Source organism: Gossypium raimondii, chromosome 8, assembly GCF_025698545.1.
Source record: "Gossypium raimondii isolate GPD5lz chromosome 8, ASM2569854v1, whole genome shotgun sequence".
Classification (NCBI taxonomy): domain Eukaryota; kingdom Viridiplantae; phylum Streptophyta; class Magnoliopsida; order Malvales; family Malvaceae; genus Gossypium; species Gossypium raimondii.
The window spans coordinates 57,955,475-57,975,814 of record NC_068572.1 but is presented as its reverse complement, the minus strand read 5'-3'; the positions used below and the strand labels follow the sequence as shown (position 1 = coordinate 57,975,814).

The 20,340-nt window shown below is 36.4% G+C and overlaps 4 protein-coding genes and 1 non-coding gene across 5 annotated transcripts; 1 reads left to right on the top strand and 4 right to left on the bottom strand.

The window, feature by feature from the left end:
• Window positions 1-241: 241 nt before the first annotated feature.
• On the bottom strand, window positions 242-2,184 carry LOC105792473 (GTP-binding protein SAR1A). The gene is made up of 3 exons (XM_012621065.2): window positions 1,906-2,184; window positions 1,462-1,593; window positions 242-763 (listed from the first exon to the last, which is right to left on the bottom strand). Exons 1-3 carry the CDS (start codon window positions 2,032-2,034, stop codon window positions 443-445), a joined length of 582 nt encoding a protein of 193 aa, XP_012476519.1. The 5' UTR covers window positions 2,035-2,184; the 3' UTR covers window positions 242-442.
• Window positions 981-1,104, bottom strand: LOC128032319 (small nucleolar RNA snoR83). Its single transcript, XR_008188446.1, has one exon. It is a non-coding gene; the product is annotated as a small nucleolar RNA snoR83 (small nucleolar RNA).
• Window positions 2,185-3,337: 1,153 nt separating the features above from the next.
• LOC105792472 (pyrophosphate-energized vacuolar membrane proton pump) lies at window positions 3,338-6,481 on the bottom strand. The gene is made up of 8 exons (XM_012621064.2): window positions 6,142-6,481; window positions 5,490-6,064; window positions 4,999-5,378; window positions 4,833-4,919; window positions 4,407-4,737; window positions 3,900-4,310; window positions 3,762-3,821; window positions 3,338-3,686 (listed from the first exon to the last, which is right to left on the bottom strand). Exons 1-8 carry the CDS (start codon window positions 6,371-6,373, stop codon window positions 3,480-3,482), a joined length of 2,283 nt encoding a protein of 760 aa, XP_012476518.1. The 5' UTR covers window positions 6,374-6,481; the 3' UTR covers window positions 3,338-3,479.
• Window positions 6,482-8,561: 2,080 nt separating this feature from the next.
• Window positions 8,562-15,039, bottom strand: LOC105792471 (RNA pseudouridine synthase 1). The gene is made up of 2 exons (XM_012621062.2): window positions 14,667-15,039; window positions 8,562-9,655 (listed from the first exon to the last, which is right to left on the bottom strand). The coding sequence occupies exons 1-2, from the start codon at window positions 15,037-15,039 to the stop codon at window positions 8,979-8,981; spliced, it is 1,050 nt and encodes a 349-aa protein (XP_012476516.1). The 3' UTR covers window positions 8,562-8,978.
• Window positions 15,040-15,243: 204 nt separating this feature from the next.
• On the top strand, window positions 15,244-18,364 carry LOC105792470 (peptide chain release factor PrfB2, chloroplastic). Its single transcript, XM_012621061.2, has 7 exons — window positions 15,244-15,687; window positions 16,011-16,223; window positions 16,507-16,608; window positions 16,784-16,921; window positions 17,188-17,492; window positions 17,618-17,771; window positions 17,871-18,364. Exons 1-7 carry the CDS (start codon window positions 15,244-15,246, stop codon window positions 18,003-18,005), a joined length of 1,491 nt encoding a protein of 496 aa, XP_012476515.1. The 3' UTR covers window positions 18,006-18,364.
• Window positions 18,365-20,340: the final 1,976 nt, after the last annotated feature.

The following is a 20,340-nucleotide window of genomic DNA, read 5'->3' as shown; positions in this document are numbered from 1 at the left end:
AATAATATCATACCTTGCATTTGAAACATAGGTAAGTAGAGGTATGATAATTTCATGACGTGTGTGTGTGTGTATATATATATTTTTTGCTTCCTCAGCATTTCTTCACCTCAGAAGCATCCATATGGTGCTCACCAGAATCGGTCCTTTGAGATGATAGAAATTCACTTACTAGTTCGGAAGAAAGAAGGCATTGAAATGGTTGAATACTTTTAGAGTAATGGAGAAGTAACATAGAATGGAAGAAAAAATGAAAGGGGCACCCTCTAAATTAACCCAAATCATCAATTACTTATATGTCTCATTGTTTCGTAGAGGGGAGGTATGTTTACCAATTCAAACAAAAATGGAAGAAAAAGTGAAAAGGGATAACCCAACTAAATCCAGTATAAAAATAACATTAAGAAAGAAAGCATAGCATGTCTGATTTCTCTTTAGCTACCTACTTAATGTACTGAGAAACCCACTTGAAACCATCTCCATAACCCATTTTTCGGACAATGCTACACATGAATACCTCGAGGGGACGAACATTGGAGTCTCCCAAATTGACCTTACCCTTGCCTGTGGTGAAATTGGTCAGGCCAAGGTGATAACGCAACTCATCTTCTGAGGCAGCATATGGTATATCGATCTTGTTACCCAATATCAAGAATGGAACATTAGCCAAAGATTCATCAGAGAGGAGAGCATCCAACTCCTTTTTTGACTCAGCAAACCTCTCCTTGTCGTAAGCATCTACCAGGTAAACAACTGCATCCACCTACAAACAAATTCAAACAAATTACGGTAACTATGCTCCCCGTCCTAACATGACATCCGTAAAAAGAAACCTCAAAAAACTTGAATGAATCTATTGTGAAAGAGTTCGAACAAAATGAAGAACCAGAGTGTGTATAGAGAATCCCATTTTGTTCCTTTTACAATATTCCTACACTGAAATCTTCATATTGTTACTGCACTAACATAGAATGCAATCGTATTGTGTGAAGAGGTACTATTAAAACAACTTCTTGTTAAAACTAAAGCTGTTATCAGCGAACTCCCCATCCTCATTCTTTGCCCCTCATGAATCAGATAATCACAAGAACCATTATCTGGGATTATAGAGGCACACTTGGAAAAGCCTACTACGACAAACACTATTGCAATCACACAGATCCTCAAGTGAAATAACAAAGAAGAAAAGCAACCAACCAGACCCGATTACCCATATTTTTAAAATCCCTATTTATGCAATCCAACAAACATTACCATATTTTACCATACATGAATAACAATTCGCTTATGCACTTTAGAATTTATTACCTAATGCTCAATTAAACAATGAATAACATTTCCAAACGATGAAGTCTATGCTGCACATCATGAATGAACACCTAACACACACACAAACACACACACACACACACACATCAAATTGCAACTAATCAGATGGATTTGTAGGTAAAAGAAATGTACCTTGGCGTAGTAATCTTTCCAAACTCTTCGAGCAATCTGATGGCCTCCCAAATCAAAAGCTTTAAACTTGATTTTCCCAATGCTCAATTCCTCTGATGTGGGATGCTGTGTTGGCTGATGCTGAACTAATCTCTGCCAAATCCCATTAAAACCCAACTTCGAATTAACTTATTAGAGAAAAAAAAATAGAGCAAGCACCCCTTTTTCTATTTTCTTCGTTTGATAAAATAAAAATTTTCCAGCTAACGGCTAATCTCTACAAAAATCCCATCAATAGTACAAGAGTAGAACATGTTAAATAGCCTTAATTTTGATTAAATTTTTAATGGCATTCAAAACATTGTTAGATCGAAATATTAGAAGAACTCTATCAGAAAAAAAAACAACAAAATTGAACACAAATCTAATTCCCCAAACTCATAAAGGGTGGAATTATGAAAATACCTCATCTTTGAGCATGTGAAGGAGCGTGGTTTTGCCAGCATTATCAAGCCCTAAAAACAAGATCTTGGCCTCTTTATGCCATAGACCGAGGGAAGCAAGAATCCCATAGAACCAATCGAACAAAAACATGATCTAGATTTATTTTTTCCTTCACTAAAACTAATTAACCCTAAAAGAAAAAAAGAAATGAATCTTCAGTCAAAGTAAAACAGAGGGAGGGAGTTGGTGAGTATATAAATAAGGGCGAGTTGGCGAGTTTTGACTGGGTGGGTGAGTTGTTCGGACCAATCAGGTGCTTCAAATCACAAGGGTAGTTGGGGATGGGGCGACGACAATGGATCTTCTTATTTTGGATCTGATCTTTTAGTCGGAGACAAACGTTTTCTTGTTGGTCTCTCTTTCTATTGGGCTTCGTATTATACAGCCCTAATCCCTGCTCATGTCTTTTTAAAGATTAAATTTTGGCATGGAGATTGACAAGGAGAGTGGCTGTCCCTAAGGAGAAGTTCGTTTTGAGCACTTAAAGAAGATTAGGACTCAATGCCTTTTGGAACAGAACTAAGATTTTGTGGAAACCTATGCAACCTGTTCAGTTAGTTGATCTTGGGAACAATTATTTTATGGAAAAGTTTATCCTAAGGACTAAAGTTCTTTCGGAAGTGTCGTGGATTGTTTATGGTCAGTGCTTAACGATTCAATCGTGTTCTTCCTTATTTATGACGTTTTAGTTATATTCGATGATTTTTGTTGTTTGGATTCGCCTATCAGGATTATCATGTGCATTTTATAATCAAGACATACTTCGGGATTGGAAAAGTTATCTAAATTGATTTTAAAACTAAAAATGGATCCAATGATTAATTTTCTCATATGACAATGTGTCTAGATTTAAAATTACCTTTGATCTAAAAAAATTGGGTTGATGGTTATGTGGAGTATGAAGCTTTTTCTCAAAATTTTTATAAATTTTAAAAAGGCCTAAATGAAAAATTTTTCATTTTAGGAGATGAACCCTGCCAACCCCGGGCGCATAGATACGCCCCTGCCTAAGTCATCATCCCATTTTGGTCACAATGATTTATTTAAAAAATCTTTCTTCCTTCGACTTTTAAACACTAAATCTTGGTAATAAATATTTTATAAAATGTGAAAAGTTGGAGTGAAGCTTGATATTTGTGACTAAAATTTGTCCTTTTATCGATAAAACAAATAAATCTAATATTTAATTTTGATCATCTTAAATGTGAAAAAAAAATATTTTCAAACAGTATATATTATTATTTATCCCTTATAAATAAATTCCTTAAAAGATAATATTAAATTGTTTTGAGATTTGAAGTTGGAATCTAACCATTTGCAATTTTTTAAAGTTTCTCAAAACAAAATCATTTTTATTCAATCATAAACTTAATATGTTGATATAAGAACTAACTTAAAAGCAAGGCCTGACTTTCCTTTACATATCTTATTCTTAATACAAAAGTTCCCCATATCCTCTAACTTACAACTCTACTGTTGATATATATATATATATGCATGCATGCATGTATGTATTGTTAAAAGGAGCTTGAAATTTAGATGAATTTGAAAAGAAAGCCTCCATGAGCGGCGAAGAAAGGAGCAAAGACCAAAGATTCAACAGCCATGAGCTTGATGAGGATGTTTAGTGATGGACCTGAAGTGTCTTTCAGTGGATCCCCTATTGTGTCTCCTATCACTGCTGCCTTGTGACATTCTGAACCTTTTGGTCCCAATGACTTTGCATGTTCGCTAACACCCGCCTTTTAACACATAAATCCATTAATTGCAAGATAAACCCAATGCTTACAACATCATAAAACAATTTGTAGGCTTACCTCAATGTATTTCTTGGCATTATCCCATGCTCCTCCTGTGTTTGAAGCTGAGATGGCAACCTATGGCAACACAAATTTTGATCATGGCGTTTGTTTATATGAACATAGGCTGGTAAAAGTGATGGAAATGTTTCGTACCTGGACACCGGAAACTAGTGCACCAGCTAGGACACCGGCGAGAGTTTCGACTCCGAAAAGGGTTCCTACTATAAGTGGAGTAAGCATAACGAGTGCGCCGGGTGGGATCATTTCGCGGAGTGAGGCATCAGTTGATATCTTGACGCAGTTTGCGTAGTCTGGTTTTACCCTGCCTTCCATTAGTCCTGGAATTGTATTGAATTGCCGACGAACCTCTTCGACCATTTTGAGAGCTGCGCTTCCGACACTTTTCATTGTCATGGCGGAAAACCAGTAAGGGAGCATGGCTCCAACTATGAGACCAATGAAAGCCTTTGGTGTCAATACATCTACGGTCTTGATGCCTGCTCTGCTAACATAGGCACCAAATAAAGCAAGTGAAACAAGGGCTGCCGATCCGATTGCGAAACCCTGAGATGAAAAAGCAGAATACATGGCATTTTTTTAGTGGAAGGGGCAATGATGAATTTGAAGAAAAAGATCATGGAAGTAACTTATAAATCTTACCTTCCCAATAGCTGCAGTGGTGTTTCCTGCAGCGTCTAAAGCATCGGTTCTTTCGCGAATCTTGTGACTCATTCCGGCCATTTCTGCAATACCGCCAGCATTGTCACTTATGGGACCATATGCATCGATTGCAAGACCGGTGGCTATAGTGCTGAGCATCCCCAAAGCGGCCACCGCGATTCCATACATTGCAGCCAGGCTAAAGCTCACGTAAATAGCGATGGCAATGGCAAATATGGGGATAATGACCGATTTGTATCCCAGAGCCAACCCGAAAATCACATTTGTTGCAGCTCCTGTCCTGCAAGCATCTGCTACATCCTGCACCGGACTGGAAAAATATTCAAAGAGGACGGTAAGCATAAGCTTTATATCAATTCTAATCTAACAATTACAACACCGATGAAGACTCGCAAACATCCTTACCTGTAAGCATTGCTAGTATAATATTCTGTAGTATAACCGATAATGAGTCCAGCCCACAATCCGATAGCAACACAGAAGAATAAGTGCCTGCATTATACATAATCATTAAACAAAGCAAAGGGGAGTGAATTCAAATGAAGAGGAAAACAGTTTACAGGTCGCATACCAATTCTTCACTTCCTTTTCGGTTCCAAAATTGAAGAGAGTGAATTCTGATGGCAATGCAAAGAAGCTAACGACAGCAATCCCGGCAGTCATGAGAACGGTGGAGATAAGCAGTTGTCGTTTTAACGACGGTTCGATGTCACTTACTTTCTTGATCTCAAACAGATCAGTTGCAAAAAGTGTAGTTATCAAACATACCACAATTCCCATTGAGCTAATGAGCAAGGGATAAGACATTGCTGTAAACTCATGGCTGATACCAAAGGATGATATGGATGCAACAAAAAGAGCAGCACATGATGATTCAGCATAAGAACCAAATAGATCAGATCCCATTCCAGCAATGTCTCCTACATTATCACCCACATTATCGGCAATAACCTGTTTAAAAGCTGTGTTAGAACTCAAGAACTATCTACCAGACTTCGACTGTTCTTATGAAAAAAGGACTTAAAATGCTAAAATAGATGAGGAGGAACTGTGGGAACTTACAGCTGGATTTCGTGGATCATCTTCGGGGATATTCCGCTCGACTTTACCGACAAGATCAGCACCAACATCGGCTGCTTTCGTATATATTCCTCCCCCAACTCTTCCAAACAGGGCCATAGAAGAACCACCTAGACCATAACCAGTAATAGATTCATAGAGTCCTTCCCAGTCATCACCATAGTAGAGTTTAAACAAATTGATGGATACATAGAGCACCAAAAGGCCATTGGCTGCAAGCAGGAAACCCATGACAGCTCCAGAGCGGAAAGCTGTTATAAATGCCTTGCCAACACCTTTCCTTGCTTCTAATGTTGTTCTGGCATTGGCATAAGTTGCAATCTTCATCCCTAGATAACCTGAGAGGACTGAAGTAAGAGCCCCCAGCAAGAAAGCAATTGTGCTAAAGATGGCATTTGCCAGGGCTGGTTTGCAAGTGTTTCCCTGGCTGTATGTGCATGGTTCGCTTTTGGTGCTGAAGCCCTTAACTGAACCAAGGAAGAGGAATATGATAGCACCAAATACACACATGAAGATACCAAGATACTTGTATTCAGTAAAGAGGAAAGAGGTTGCACCTGTGAACATAATACTAACACTGTTAGTGGAAAGCAACAGACATTATAAATCAAAATTTACAGAAATAAAAGCTTACCAACAGAAATGGCATGTTGAATCTCAGTACACTTGATGGAAATCTCAAGATTGTTAATACCCTCTTCTTCTTCATCAGATTCAATCAGTTTTTGTTTATATCCATTGCTTGAATCCTGTGATGAGAGCTTCACCCTAGAGACCAAAAACCATTGAAGCAAAGCAAAACCAATGCCCACCAAGGAAGCTAAAGGTATCACAATTTGGGTAAGACCCTCACTCAAGGCACTCATCTCCACAAACTCTCAGCAATATTTCACTTTGTTTCTCGGCTTGTCTTAGCAAAATGCAGTAAAAGAAAACTAGTGTTTGGAAATTTGAACTCAATGGAAAAAAGTGGTCTTACAGGCACTGCATGGCTACTGAAATAGACTAACTGGTTGTTTTGAACGACAGATGGGACAAAAATGATTAGATTCTTCTAAACCTTGGATTGTGTTTACCAGTTGTTTTGATTAGCAGTTTTGAGTTTTTGTCATTGTCCTTATCCAATGTGCTCCTTTCACAATCCACATTTAAGATCATGCTGTAAAAGGTTTTGTTAAGTTGGATCAACAACAGCATTTACTATGTGGGGAGATAAGATCAAACTGCATCAATTATTAATTCAATATTCATTAATTAGCTGCAGACTAATTAATCATTTACTTTTACTTTTTCCCATATCCATGAAGCTTCTAATTCCTTGAACTTATTCAACTTTTAGCTGTCATTTATTTTGAATTTACAACTGCTATATTCTACATCTGGTCAAAAATGAGAAAAGTAAATTTTATAATATAACTTTAATTCTTGATAGTCACCATTTACTGTAAGCATTATTTTATATGTATATGAATATAAACTTCACTAGATCAACCTGCCACGGCATTGCTTCCATTTGTAAGATAGGGGTTTTTGGCTTTGATGTTCAACAGGCTAACCTATGATTTTGACAATTACACAATTCATTAAAAATTTCTCTTCAAGCAAATTACATACAAAGAAGTATTCATATTGAAGATCAAGGGTCGGTCAAAACATTGAAATAGACAAGTCGTTAAACCTAAACATATAGTCATCTTGCAGGTTATTGAAATTTCTAGTAGAAATGTGTAGATATTTTCGATTCCCAACTTTTCAAAATTACCAACAAATGTCTTCTTTAGCAAGGTCAGGCAAGTGGTTTAGGTCCTTTCTTTTTCACTGATGTACTATTATAAAAAATAAAATACTCTCAAATTGTATCAAAATTAACATTTGTTGTTAAAAAATGACATGAATTTTTTTCATGCATAGTTCAAATTTAAACAAAAATTTCATTTGCAAAATTATAAAAAATTCTTTAAAATAATAACTTTTAAAACAATAAATATTAATTCTATTGACATATTTTGATTTTTGTTTGATTCTTTTAATAATACAATGATTAAATTGATATATTTAATAGTAACTAGATTAATTTAATCCGATCGAAAAACCCATCAGAAATTTTTTACTCTTTTTAACAACATAAGAGCTTAATTAATAAATTTAAAGTAGAAAAACTAATTCAATGGGTAGGGTTTTATTTTTTATGTTAACCTATGACGTTTCAGTTATTTTTAAGGGTTAAAAAAAATGATTGGTGCATGCAAATACCATTTCCCTGCATGCTTTCCAGGTCATAAAAACTACTGGTTTCATTTTCATCTTAGGAAAAGTACCTAGATTGAATATCAAAACACTTGGTTTGTCACAAATTTGATTTTTATATCTATATTCATATAATACGTTTAAAATTGTAACAAATATTATTTTAAAAGTATTATACCTTTTTTATATTTAATAAATTTAAAATAATATATGCATACAATAAGAAATTTGAGATTTAAACTTAAAATATCATAATCTTTATTATCTCATCTTTTATACTATTAACTTTTTATAAATATATTTATTATATAATTTTTTCTAAAGGCTGCAAAAGTTCAAACTTTAAAACTCTTAAATGTACATTTTTTTGTAAATACTAAATTTGGGGTTAAAAGTTCCCTTTGAGACATGAGTCATGACTGAGATCATGCAAGACACGTTAAATAATGTAATAATTTTTTTAGATTCTTAAACCACGGAATTGTCTAATACGATTGTCTAGCCCGTTGTTTGGCGATTAGTGCCAATAATAATAATGAGGAGGAGGAATAAACCATAAACCAGAAGAAGTTTGTTTACCATGAACTTGCACCCCATTTGTTTGAATGTCTTGTTATTCTGATTTCCGTTTTCCTTTTCAATTGTCTTACCCCCTTTTTATTTCTTAATTCAGTTAACTAACCATACATTCACTATTCACGTATTTAAGAATTAAGATAACAAATTTTACATAACCTGCAACTTTTGTGTTGGCTATAGCAGTAATGTATATGTAAATGTTTCCTAAAGAAAAGAAACAAGAATCAATTACACAGACTAAGATAACAATATTGCCATTCAGTAAAACACTTACTAAATTCAGCCATTTGCAACATTCTGGGGGTTAAGAGTTGTTACTATATACATAAATTCAGGCTATTATTTGCCTCCAAAAATCATCAACAGGATAAGGATATTTACAATCAAATGATGTCAAGTGGTTCCTGAAATATATTTCTCAAAAGAAAATAGAAACCGTTGTTGATAATGATATTTTACCAACTTGATAACATTTAAGTGAGGAAAAGGCTGCAAAAACAACTGACGAATCATGCTAAATTTGAGGCCTTACAATCGCGTATCCGGTTTGCAAATATGTTGGAATGCAGAATCCTACAAATACCGCGAAGAAGGAATACAAAAGAAGTGTTAAGTGCACATAAGAATGAATGCAGAGAATGCCCTTTAATCTGTTAAGAGCTGCAGTGCTTGGCTAGCCCACAAAGGAAGAGGTGCTTGAATCAGGAGAGGGAAACCAGTAACTGGATGCTGAAAAGTTAAGCTCTCAGCATGAAGCTCGTGGGCGTCATATGTTCTCCCTTTCCACTCATAGACACCCTCATATTTCACATCCCCTCTAATAGGAAACCCAAGATATTGGCAATGCAATCGAATTTGATGCGTCCTTCCACTTCGAGGAAATGCTCTAACCAAAATCTCGTCTTTGTTTGCATCAACATCTGTAACAGCTTTTTCTTCTACTACAATACTATGTTCTTCATCTTCCATACATTCAGATTGCTCCTTGTAATTCTGTTGTCCGTTGATTGATAATACCTCAAATGTAGTTTCCATATCCCTAACTATGGAACCTCCTGGTAGTTTTCGACCTACATCTCCTGCAGCATATACACGCCATGCTCCGAACTTTGATCGACCATGACCTGATTTGATGGTGATTCTTTCTGATTTTGGAGCTGAACCAATGCAGAAAGCAACATATGTTTTCTGAACCTTGTGATTAGTAAATGCTTTGACAAGCACAGAAGCTACTTTGTGTGACTTGGTTATAACCATGACACCACTTGTGTCACGATCAAGTCGATTGGCCAGATGGAGCTCTAATGTGCTGGCTTGGTTCCCTGGAATTTATAGATACCAAAGTATGTAAACAGCTGATAAATAAAGAAATTCAAGCAGATTAAAAGATAGCTTCTTATACTGATTTTGGATGTTACACTTCCAGAAGAGGTATTGAAGAACTATTAAGGGTCGGAAATAAACAGTGATACAATGCTTTTCAACTCCACAAGCTAACTGAAAATCCATATATGATCCGATGAAGTGAAGCCCATGTAATTTTAGATAATCCAAGGTCACTTTCTGGACTCTGATCCAGTGTTAAGGAGCTGTATAAAACTAAAAATACTCTAAACTTATAATATTTCATTTACTAAGGAAACTATTTGCTGCTTCTAAATCATATCAAAATTAATATAGAACTTTTAAGATAAAAAGCCTGACATCAATAAATTGAAACAAATATATTCCTTTTCACACACCTCTGCATGATATAAAGTTCGAGTTTTCTCTGCTCTTTGGAGCCCTAACTAGAGGATTGGAACAAGGCACAAGACCTTTGGTGAGTTTTTACCACACTGTCATCTCGGCTCCTGCCCATTTCAAGCTTTCTAAAGATGACTGCTCAGCTTGCTAGGGCTATTTAGGGACTGAGGCTCTCGATCTGGGATGTATTTCAAGCTTAGTGATTGAATTGGCTGGAATTGATCTTGATACACACACTTGCAGGGGCACGTGTTGGTGTAAACCCCTGCCTGTCTCTCACTCCGAACCCTCTTCAAGCGAATGTTGAGATCTATCCCACCCAACCTTCCATCAGATTCGCATCTTTTATTAACAATTGTGCTTAGGTATGACTAAAGCCACTTTTAGTGAAAAATAGGTGACTGATTATTGGGAGATAAATTACTTTACAATGGAGAAGACTAACTACTACCATAGACAAGGGTCACGATCCTCATAAGCTGGAATTGTCGTGGGCTTGGATACCCACAGTAAGTTTGAGCTTTGTGAAAGCTCAAATAATAGAAAGACCCCCATTGTGCTATTCCTTTGTGAAACTAAATCAAACAAGGGTGGCATAGAGAGGACCAGGAGAATGATACGGATGAAGGCTGTCTTATAGTTGAAAGCAAAGGCCAAAGTGGAGGGCTTGCCTTAATGTGGAAAGAGGACATTGCTCTTGATTTGAAATGTTATTTGCAGAATCATATTGACATGGAGTACCTAGAGGTGAGACGAGCAACATTCTGACTTACAGACTTCGATTGTGAACAAGTAGCAAGTCAATGAAGTAAGTCATGGGCACTTCTTGCTATCCTAAATAGCCAATCGGTCTTACCATTAGGAGTTTTGGCGACTTCACCGAGATTATGACCAAGAAAGAAAAAGTGGGAGGCAATCAAAGAGTTGAAATGAAAATGGAAGTTTTCAAAGATGTTGATGAATGTCAGCTTTATGACTTGGGTTTCAAAGGTTCTTGGTACACAGGGACTTCTAAAAGACATGCGGATAACAAAATATGTGAGGGCCTTGACCAAGCCTTGGTGAATCAGAACTAGATCAGAACTTGGCATCCGATCATTTCCCTATCAGAATTGATTTGCTTGGCCAATAAATTACGGGGAGCACTAAGGGAAGGAGATGAATCAAACTTTGAAGCTTTATGAACAAAAGAACCTAAGTGCAAACAGGTGATTATTAACACACACAGGAATTTCCATCACAATAGTCTTGTCGAAAATATTCAAATTATTGGGAGAAAACTTTGCGAGTGGCATAATGTTAACATGGGTAGTGGGAAACTGAATCAAAGACTTGCATCAGAAATCAAAGATATCCAAGAACAGCCAGTTAACCAACAAACTATTGACAGGCTTAAGGAAACCAAGAAAGCACTACAAGCCTTATTTGAAATAGAAATCTAATGGTCCCAACTCCCAACGCTCTCGGATCCTATAGCTCCAAAAGGGAGACAAAAGCACCTCATATGTCCACGCTCAAGCTTCAACCATAAGAAGGAAAAACCATATTCTCTAGTTGGAAGGCAACAATGGATGCTGGGTTGAGAACAAGGGCATTCAAGATGTGGTTTTAAGGTCCTTTAGGAAACTCTTTGATTCCTCTTACCCGAAAGTCCATGAACATATCCTCAATAGTGTCAGGCAAGATGAACCACTCTCTTCTCTAGGAATTCAAGGAAGAGGAAATATCGACAGCTCTTAATCAGATGCACCCAACCAAAACTTAGTTTTGATGGTACATCTGCCTCGTTTTTCCGAAAGTATTGGCTTATTGTTGGTAAAGATGTTGTCTCAATTTGCTTAAAGGCCCCCAATAGACTAATTGATCTGTGTGAACTCAATCATGCATATATTGTTCTCATCCTTAAGAAGAGCAATCCTTTAAACATGAAACACTTTAGGCCGATTAGCTTATATATCATCATTTATAAAATTATTGTGGAGGTGATAGTTTACAGGTTGAAACAAATTCTGCAAAGCTAAATAAGTGAGAACCAAAGTGCCTTTGTATCAAGGAGATTGATTATGGGCAATGTTATTGTTACATACAAGCTCATCCATGCCTTGAAAATGAAGAAAAACAAGGAGAAAAGACAATTTGCTTTGAAGCTCAACATGAGTAAAAGCTACAATAGAATAGAATAGCATTATCTTAAGGCAATCATGGAGAAAATGGGTTTTGCAAAAGAATGGGTTGGGCTTATCATGCAAGGTGTTACTACAGCTTCTTATTCAGTTATTGTGACTGGACGGGTTATCAAGACTTTCATACTGAGTTGAGGGTTGAGGTAAGGCAACCATTTATCACCTTTTTGCTGTGACATGCACGGGAGGGTTATCAGCACTATTGCTAAGGACGCAAAGCCAAGGATAAATGGTGGGTCTACAAGCTAACAGAGCAAGGTTGAGGATTAACCACCTCCTAGTTGCATATGACAACTTACTTTTAACGCCGATTGAGAAAAGGGTGGGAGAGAAAATAAAAGACATGCTTTCTAAGTATGAACAAAGTTCAGGCCAAAAGATTAACTACAAGAAGTCTCTGCTATTCTTTAGTCCGAACACTCACCTTCACCAAAGAATGGAACTCCAATGATTGTTTAGCATCCTTGAAGCCTCAAATCTAGAAAAGTACCCGGGGCTACCAAATATCATTGGAAAAGGCAAGAAAAAGGCCTTCCAAGAACTAACTAATTGGGTGCACACAAGAACCCATAGCTGGAAAGGTAGACTTTTATCTCATGGAGGCAAGGAACTGTTCATTAAAGCTGTCCTTTGATCACTCCCTACCTATGCCATGAATGTCTTCTTATTTCTAGTCACCCTTTGTAAGGAATTGACAGCAATTATCCGGAAATATGGATAGAGAAACAAACTCAATGGTAGTGGGATTTGTTGGCTAAAATGGGATAATGTTTGTGAACCCAAAAGTATGGGAGGGGTGGGATTCCAAGACCTTCTCCTCTTTAATAAATCTAGCCGAATTCTCCAAAACATACTCCTTTTTCTTTAGAGTCCTCCTATCTAGATATTTCCTGAATGGCTCCCACTTGAATGAGCCCCTCAATTCCAAGCCCTTCTATAGTTCGGGAAGCCTTAGGCAACCAAAAGATGTGCTGGGGAGCAACACCCAAAGGAGGATTGGAGATGCTTCTTCTATTAAGATTTAGGAAGATAGATGGATCCTAATAATGAAACCTTCTAAATCCACACGCCACAAGCTCACTTCCAAGAGATGCAACTGTTTCTGCTCTCATCAATTTGGAGCAGCTCAAATAGAAGGAAGGACTAGTTAGGAAAATTTTCAACCATTATGAGGTTGACTAGATTAGTGGGGTTTGCCTGGATAAACTAGGCACACAAGACAAACTTGTGACACAATGTGAAGAATGGCTGGTATAGTGTTAGAAGCAAGTATTTAGTCAACTCTCCTTCAAAATGGGACACAGACCTAGACAAAAAATCTGAAGGAGCTTTTGGTACTGAACATACCTTGTAAAGTTAGGTTATCTTATTCTATTGACTGTGCTGCCGGAAGGTTTTACCAATTAAAGAAATTTGGCCAAAAGGTTGCTGGACATTGAAACAGAATGTGAGTGATGTCAAGGGGAAGAAGAGGATGGGATACTCATGCTAAGGAGCTGCCCACTATCCAAGGAGATGCTCAAACTTAGCGGCTTCTCCCATAGAATCACGTTGTCAAGTATTGCTTGAGTGGCTGATTAGTTAGAAGAGGGGGAAAGATACCTAGCAAGGATGGCTTTGATAGCAGTTATGATGCTCTGGGATGTTTGGGATGCTCGAAATATTGATATGTGAGATTTAGCCTACAAGGAAGTTCAAAAGGATGCAAATCACAACCCCACCTATGTGCAATCAGACATTACACGCTGGAAAGCCCAAGTGCTAATAAACTGAAAGTGAACCTTGATAGCTCCTTTATTGAAGATGATCTAAAGGGCAGTGTTGGTGTGATGGTCAAGGATCACTAAGGCTTCGTTATGGGGGCTGTGGCTTCCAGAATCAACAAAGCTATGAATGCCTTTATAGTTGAAGCTTTGGCTGCATTTAAAGCCCTTGAATTTGATGCCAAAATGGGGTTCCAAAGCATCAATTTGGAAGGCGATGCTTTTCAGTGTAAAGGCTCTAAATGGAACGGATGAGGATTTATCCCCCATTGGCCCTATAGTTTATTTGTACAGGCTTAATGAGGAATTTCAGTGCTTGCCAAGCCAATCATGGCAAGGAGTTGAATACTATTCACTTATGAATGATGCTATTCAATTATGAATGAATGAATTCCTTTTACATAAAAAAAAAAAAGTCCAATTTCAGGGAAGTACATCTAAGATCAGCTCATTTCAGCTAGAAACAAACTTTACCATGGCAAGAGTTGAATACTTTGGTAATGAGATTATGCAAGTCAACCCAGAAACCAATATTTCACAATTAGCCACAAAGTATAATATATATATTTGGGCAGAAGCCATAAACTAAATTAAAAAGAAGAAAAAAAATCGCTGAATAAACCAAGAAAAGGTAGAAAGACCTTCACAGAGCCGATCTGACGGGGCCGAGCCAGATAGAAAGCGAGGAACTGAGGCCAGAATGGTATCACAATAAATCCCCTGAGGCTTGTTGACAGCAATGAGCCACTCGTCTTCATATAAAATATCACTTCTTGAGAGTCCAAAAAGGCTTGATTTTGAAGAAGCTGACATGGCTCTGGCAAGCTCTATGTCTTTCGAGATTGATGGCAAGGGAGGGGATAGTGGTGTTGGGTAATTTTGGAGGGAATTGGAATTTGAAGACATTTTTGAGCAGAGGAAGAACAGGGTTCTGGCTCTGGGAAATTTAGACAAGGGTTTTGGACTGTAAAGGAAGAAGCATTGTTGGGCTTGGTGAAGGGAAAAGAAGGGCATTGGTGTCACGTTATGGCAGTTGGTAAATTGGATCTTTCAATTTATCCAGCATTCTCCAATACAGAAAACTGCGTCGTTTCAGGGTCCCGCCTTTCCAATGGCAATAAACCCTTGAGAACAAGAAAATTGATATATAGTTCCTGTTAAACCCCCACAAAACCAATCTTTTGGGGTAAAAGAAGAATCTTTTTTTCCCTTCTAAATATGTCTTATTTTATTTTCAAGAGATCGAGTAATGGATCCTTTTGCATATCTCAATACATTAGAACCAAAACCAGAACTTTTTCTTCCTTACATCCTCTTGACAATTTTCTAGATTCCAATCAGAACTCCAAGGTTTTTGATCCTGGGTGTTCTTCGATTTTGCATAACTCACTGAAAAAGCCGTTTGGGTCCTTTTCTTTCCTTCCAAGTTCAAGCCTTTTGGGTTCACAAAATCAACATTCCTTGCGTTTAAATCGAAAAGGCTGGATCTGGGCAAGAGAATTTGGTTCCCAGGCTGCTATTGAACCATGTACATCTGATGGACTCACAGTAGATGGGATTGCTAGCAGTAAGTGGACAATTCTTGAGGAGAGTGAAAGTGATTGGAAGAGCCATGCTGCTGCAATTGCTCAGTCCATTCAAGTTATCAAGAGACGCCTTCAGGTATTAGTTTTATTGGCATTTAGTCAATCCTTATATCCAGTGTGAGATGAAAGTTCATGCTTTTCAGGGTTATATTTTATCTTAATAATGGTATTAAATTAATATTTGAGATTGGAGTTCTGCAGCTATTTTGTTCTTTCCTTTTGTAAACTCTCATGGTTCTTTAGTGGGAATTTATACATGTGAAGACAAATGATTGATGAAATTGTGATTTCAGTTTCTGCTTTTATATATTTGAATTTACTTTCTACTAAAATCTTTCTCTCAGTGGACTTTCCATAAGGACATGTTTGTTAAACTCTTCATTGTCTTTTTGGATGCAGTGGAAGAAATTGATGGTTAGATTGGATTTGTTATCTGCAGAGCTGAATAAGCCTGACCTTTGGAATGATCCTGTCCATGCTGGTAAGATAAGCCGTGAACACGGCTCACTAATGGGTAAAATGAAAGAAGTGAAGGCGTTTGAGCAAGAATTGCTTGAACATATAGATATGATAAAACTTGCAAGGGAAGAGGATGACACTGAGTTGGAATCGGTGGGCTCTTACTTCTTATCTAGGCATGTCTTCAATTCTTATGTTTTATGATTAAGGGCTTGTTTCTCATAGGTTTGTAGATGATAATGCAATTACTTCTTTTAGTTTCTTTAGATTAATTATACATATCATTAATGCATGGTGATCGAAAGATACTATTTACTTTCGTGATCAAAAGGTGATTTAGCAAGATTTGATGAAATGACACTGATATGGCACTTGTATTTTACTAAGCATCGTCCTCTAGTGGCCAATTCTTACTTAGTAAGTTTTTCCTCTGCAGGAATCAATGAAAGCATTGCTGAGGATGAGAAGAGATTCAAAGGACAAGGAGCTTGAAGCTTTGTTAGCTGGAGAGCACGATTCTTGCTCTTGTTATATAGAGGTTTCACTTATATACTTCTTTGACTGTGTTCAATGCATTTGAAAGAAAAATGTAATGCCTTGAAGTTAAGGGCTTCCTTTCTTATATTCCATTGTCCCAACGGATAATCAAAACCTTCTGCTTTTTTTTGCTGCCAATCACAATCTCAACCTCGATCTTTTGGTTTATGGTGTAGGTACAAGCTGGAGCTGGAGGAACTGAGAGCATGGATTGGGCAGCAATGGTTATGCAAATGTATAAAACCTGGGCCCAACGGCGTGGCTATGGAGTAACAGTAGTGGATGAAATGCCGGGTGAAATTGCAGGCATCAAGGTTCATATCTTATCCCTGTTCATCCTTCATTTAAGCTGCATTAATATCAATTTTTATTACCTATTTTGGTATAGAGGGAACTAAGCATGCATAGAATAACACACATTCAACAATATCTGGGAACTTTAAGGCCAGTTGAGTGCTAAGCATGAAGTCCATTAAACTGTCTACTTTTAGGTTTTAATTAAGATTCTTTTGGCTCTGTTTCGATTAATTCCTTGGAAGGAGGCTATAAGTTTTTGACCTGATGTTGTTTATTCTTTCAGCGAGCAACTATAAAAGTTGATGGTGAATACGCTTTTGGATATGCCAAAGCAGAAGTAGGAGTTCATAGGTTAGTTCGTATCTCACCTTTTGACAGTGGAAAACGCCGGCATACTTCATTTGCTGCTGTTGCTGTAATTCCAATCCTAGGTGATGGATCTTCTCGAGTACAAATTAATGAATCTGACCTTCGTATTGAACGGTTTCGTGCTGGGGGAGCCGGTGGTCAGCATGTTAACACGACTGAGAGTGCTGTGAGAATTGTCCACATTCCCACAGGAGTAACTGCTACTTGTCAAAATGAAAGGTGTGAATAGTGTGCTGATTGTCAAAACCACCGCAGTTTTCCTGTTTTGTTTTTGCTAATAATGGAGCCCGATTACTATTGTTTTCTCTTTAATCCAAGCTCATAATTTAGTTGTAAACACACAGATCACAACATCAGAATAAGGCCTCAGCAATGGCTGTGCTTCAGTCTCGATTAGACCAGCTTGAGATGGCTCGTCAAGCACAGATGAATTCCCAGCACACACAATCTCTTACCGAGATAAGTTGGGGCAACCAGATACGTACTTACGTCCTTCATGTAAATGCCCTGCTGCCATGAAACTTGCACTGTAAGTTCCCTTCTGACAAGAAACAAATTCGTTCACACTAAACTTTGGTTTGCTATCTGTTGGTGCAGCCTTATCGCTTGGTGAAGGATCTGAGGACCAATTATGAGGTCTCCGATCCCGATTCTGTGCTAGAGGGAGATCTAGACAGCTTCATCTTGAGCTATTTATCTGCTTCATTGGACAAAGGTGAAGGTGAACAGTAAGATTAGCTGCAATGCAAAAGATCTTGTTGGAATATTACATCTACGCATGGCTTGCAAGCTACTAGGTAGCTGTGGCAACACAGTCATGCACGAGCTTTGCATTTTCACATCTAAGATATGATGTAGTAGCTGATTCTACAGAGCCATTGGACCTTTGTGTATTGTATATTCATTACAAGGACTAAAGGAGAATACTAACTCTTTTTTTTTTTTTTTTTTTGAAATAAGGAGAATACTAACATGTGATGGAGCCATATAATTTGTAGTTCAATGTATTTATTGTGGATGCTTTTGTGGCCGAACTAGGAAAGGTCACTAGTTTCGGTTCTTTAATTAAGGCATATGGTTTTAAATTATAATTTTATTTAAGCTGATTTATTTTCCAGGTTTATTTATTGCGATTTTACAAGCAACAATACAACCTGGGTATAGACTAAATGCCTTTGCCAGGTGAGTTGAAAAAGTTGCCTTGAGATACACGAAATTAAAATTTGCTAATTTTGATGGGAACAATTCTTCCAGAAATCAACACATTAACGAGGCAGATAAGTTTGTTTCACAGCCGTTCACATTATCAAATGAAGTTGGCAATTATTGCTTCCCTCCCGCTTATGATTTGGATCAAATACACCTTATCCATGAGCCTTACTGTAGTCTTTGAACAGAAGCAGTAAATGCTACGTGTCTGAAATAATCATAGGACTTTGACAAGGTACAGAGGCCAATTTCAATTCCCTAACGAATATGGCAGTCTCGATATCTCAACTTTTCGAGGGTGACAATAAGTTAGGAAAACTATTGACACAAATTCGTTAAATAATTCGAAATATGTAATAACTGTTAGTTTTTTAAAATTGAATTAGACTGTAATTAGATTGAGAATCGATCTAAAATAAAAAAAAATGGATTAGTAGACTCGCAAATGGATATGAACTTAATGAATAAGATTTAAGAAGTTAGTTAAATCAATTTTCTTTACTTTTAAAATTTTATGATTTTAATAATTTATTTAAATAAATCAGACGAATCAATTCCAACATCAACCAGGTTCATGATAACATGTTTTTAGACGCTATTTAATTGTGTATTCGTGACAAAATGTTTGAAATTTATTAGACAAAGACACGCAGTCATTAAAAAATCGGCTAATTGACTTGTCACTAATATAACAGTGGAAGTGGAGTTAATTTGTATGGTGAGTTTTAGTGACAGAATTTAGTGCTTTTGTAGGCCATTTTCACTGTCACTAAAAATGCATGTTATAACTGCGATGAACTGTATACAGTCAGACATCATTACAAGAAGTTCTTTTAACTGGAATTAGCTTATCTAATGACGCAGAATCGGAAATGAGATTGAATTGGGATATTATATAGTGGAACTTTAATGTTGTGGATGCTTTTGTGACGAAAACTCTATTAGGAAACACCATTAGAATTTGGTTCTCTAATTAAGGATTAGGATTTTTTTATTGCAATTTTATTTCAATTAATTTCTTGTCTCGGATTTGGTTCTCTAATTATTAAAGTGATAATTACATTCTTTTGTAATTACAAAGAATTGTAATTCGTTAGACATGTTTAGTTGACGAAGTGTAGTTATATCGTAATTCTTTATGTCACGTTTGATAGTATAAATTGTAATTACACAATTATATAATTTATATTTTTAAAATATTAATTGCTATAAAAATTATTAGTATAATAAAAATATTTTCTTTAATAAAATTAAAATCAAATCATTATATATATTATTTTAGTCTAAAAGGCAATTGATAATACGATTAGAAATGAAAATAACAAGAAAAATAAACATCATATCCAATTTTATGTAATTGTTCTAGTATATATTTGTTGGGTTATTCCCTTTAATATTTAATATATACTTCTTATTATCATTATCTGTTGATCATTGATCGAGTTCATCATCATTTGAATTATAATTTGCATCATTAAGATTATCAAGATCTCATTATTTCATATACTCTTCAAAGTATGGATCATATTAATTCCACCTATAATTGCAGTTATGAAATATGCAACATGCTAGTACAATCTAACCTTTTTTTATGCTATAATAAGGTAATGTTAATATGGGAAATATATTTTAGAGTAGCAAATGTCTTTTTAATATATTTCAAGCCTTAAATGTCTCAAATTAAAAACTTTGTGAGTTATCTATGGTGTTTGTGTCTAATATCATTTTCTCAAATGATATCATACCCCACGATATGGTACAATAGAACATTTTGTATTTACATAATTAGCATCGACTTATAATATTTGGGTTCACAATCCAAATAGTAGTAACTTTAATTATAAAACTTATATAAACT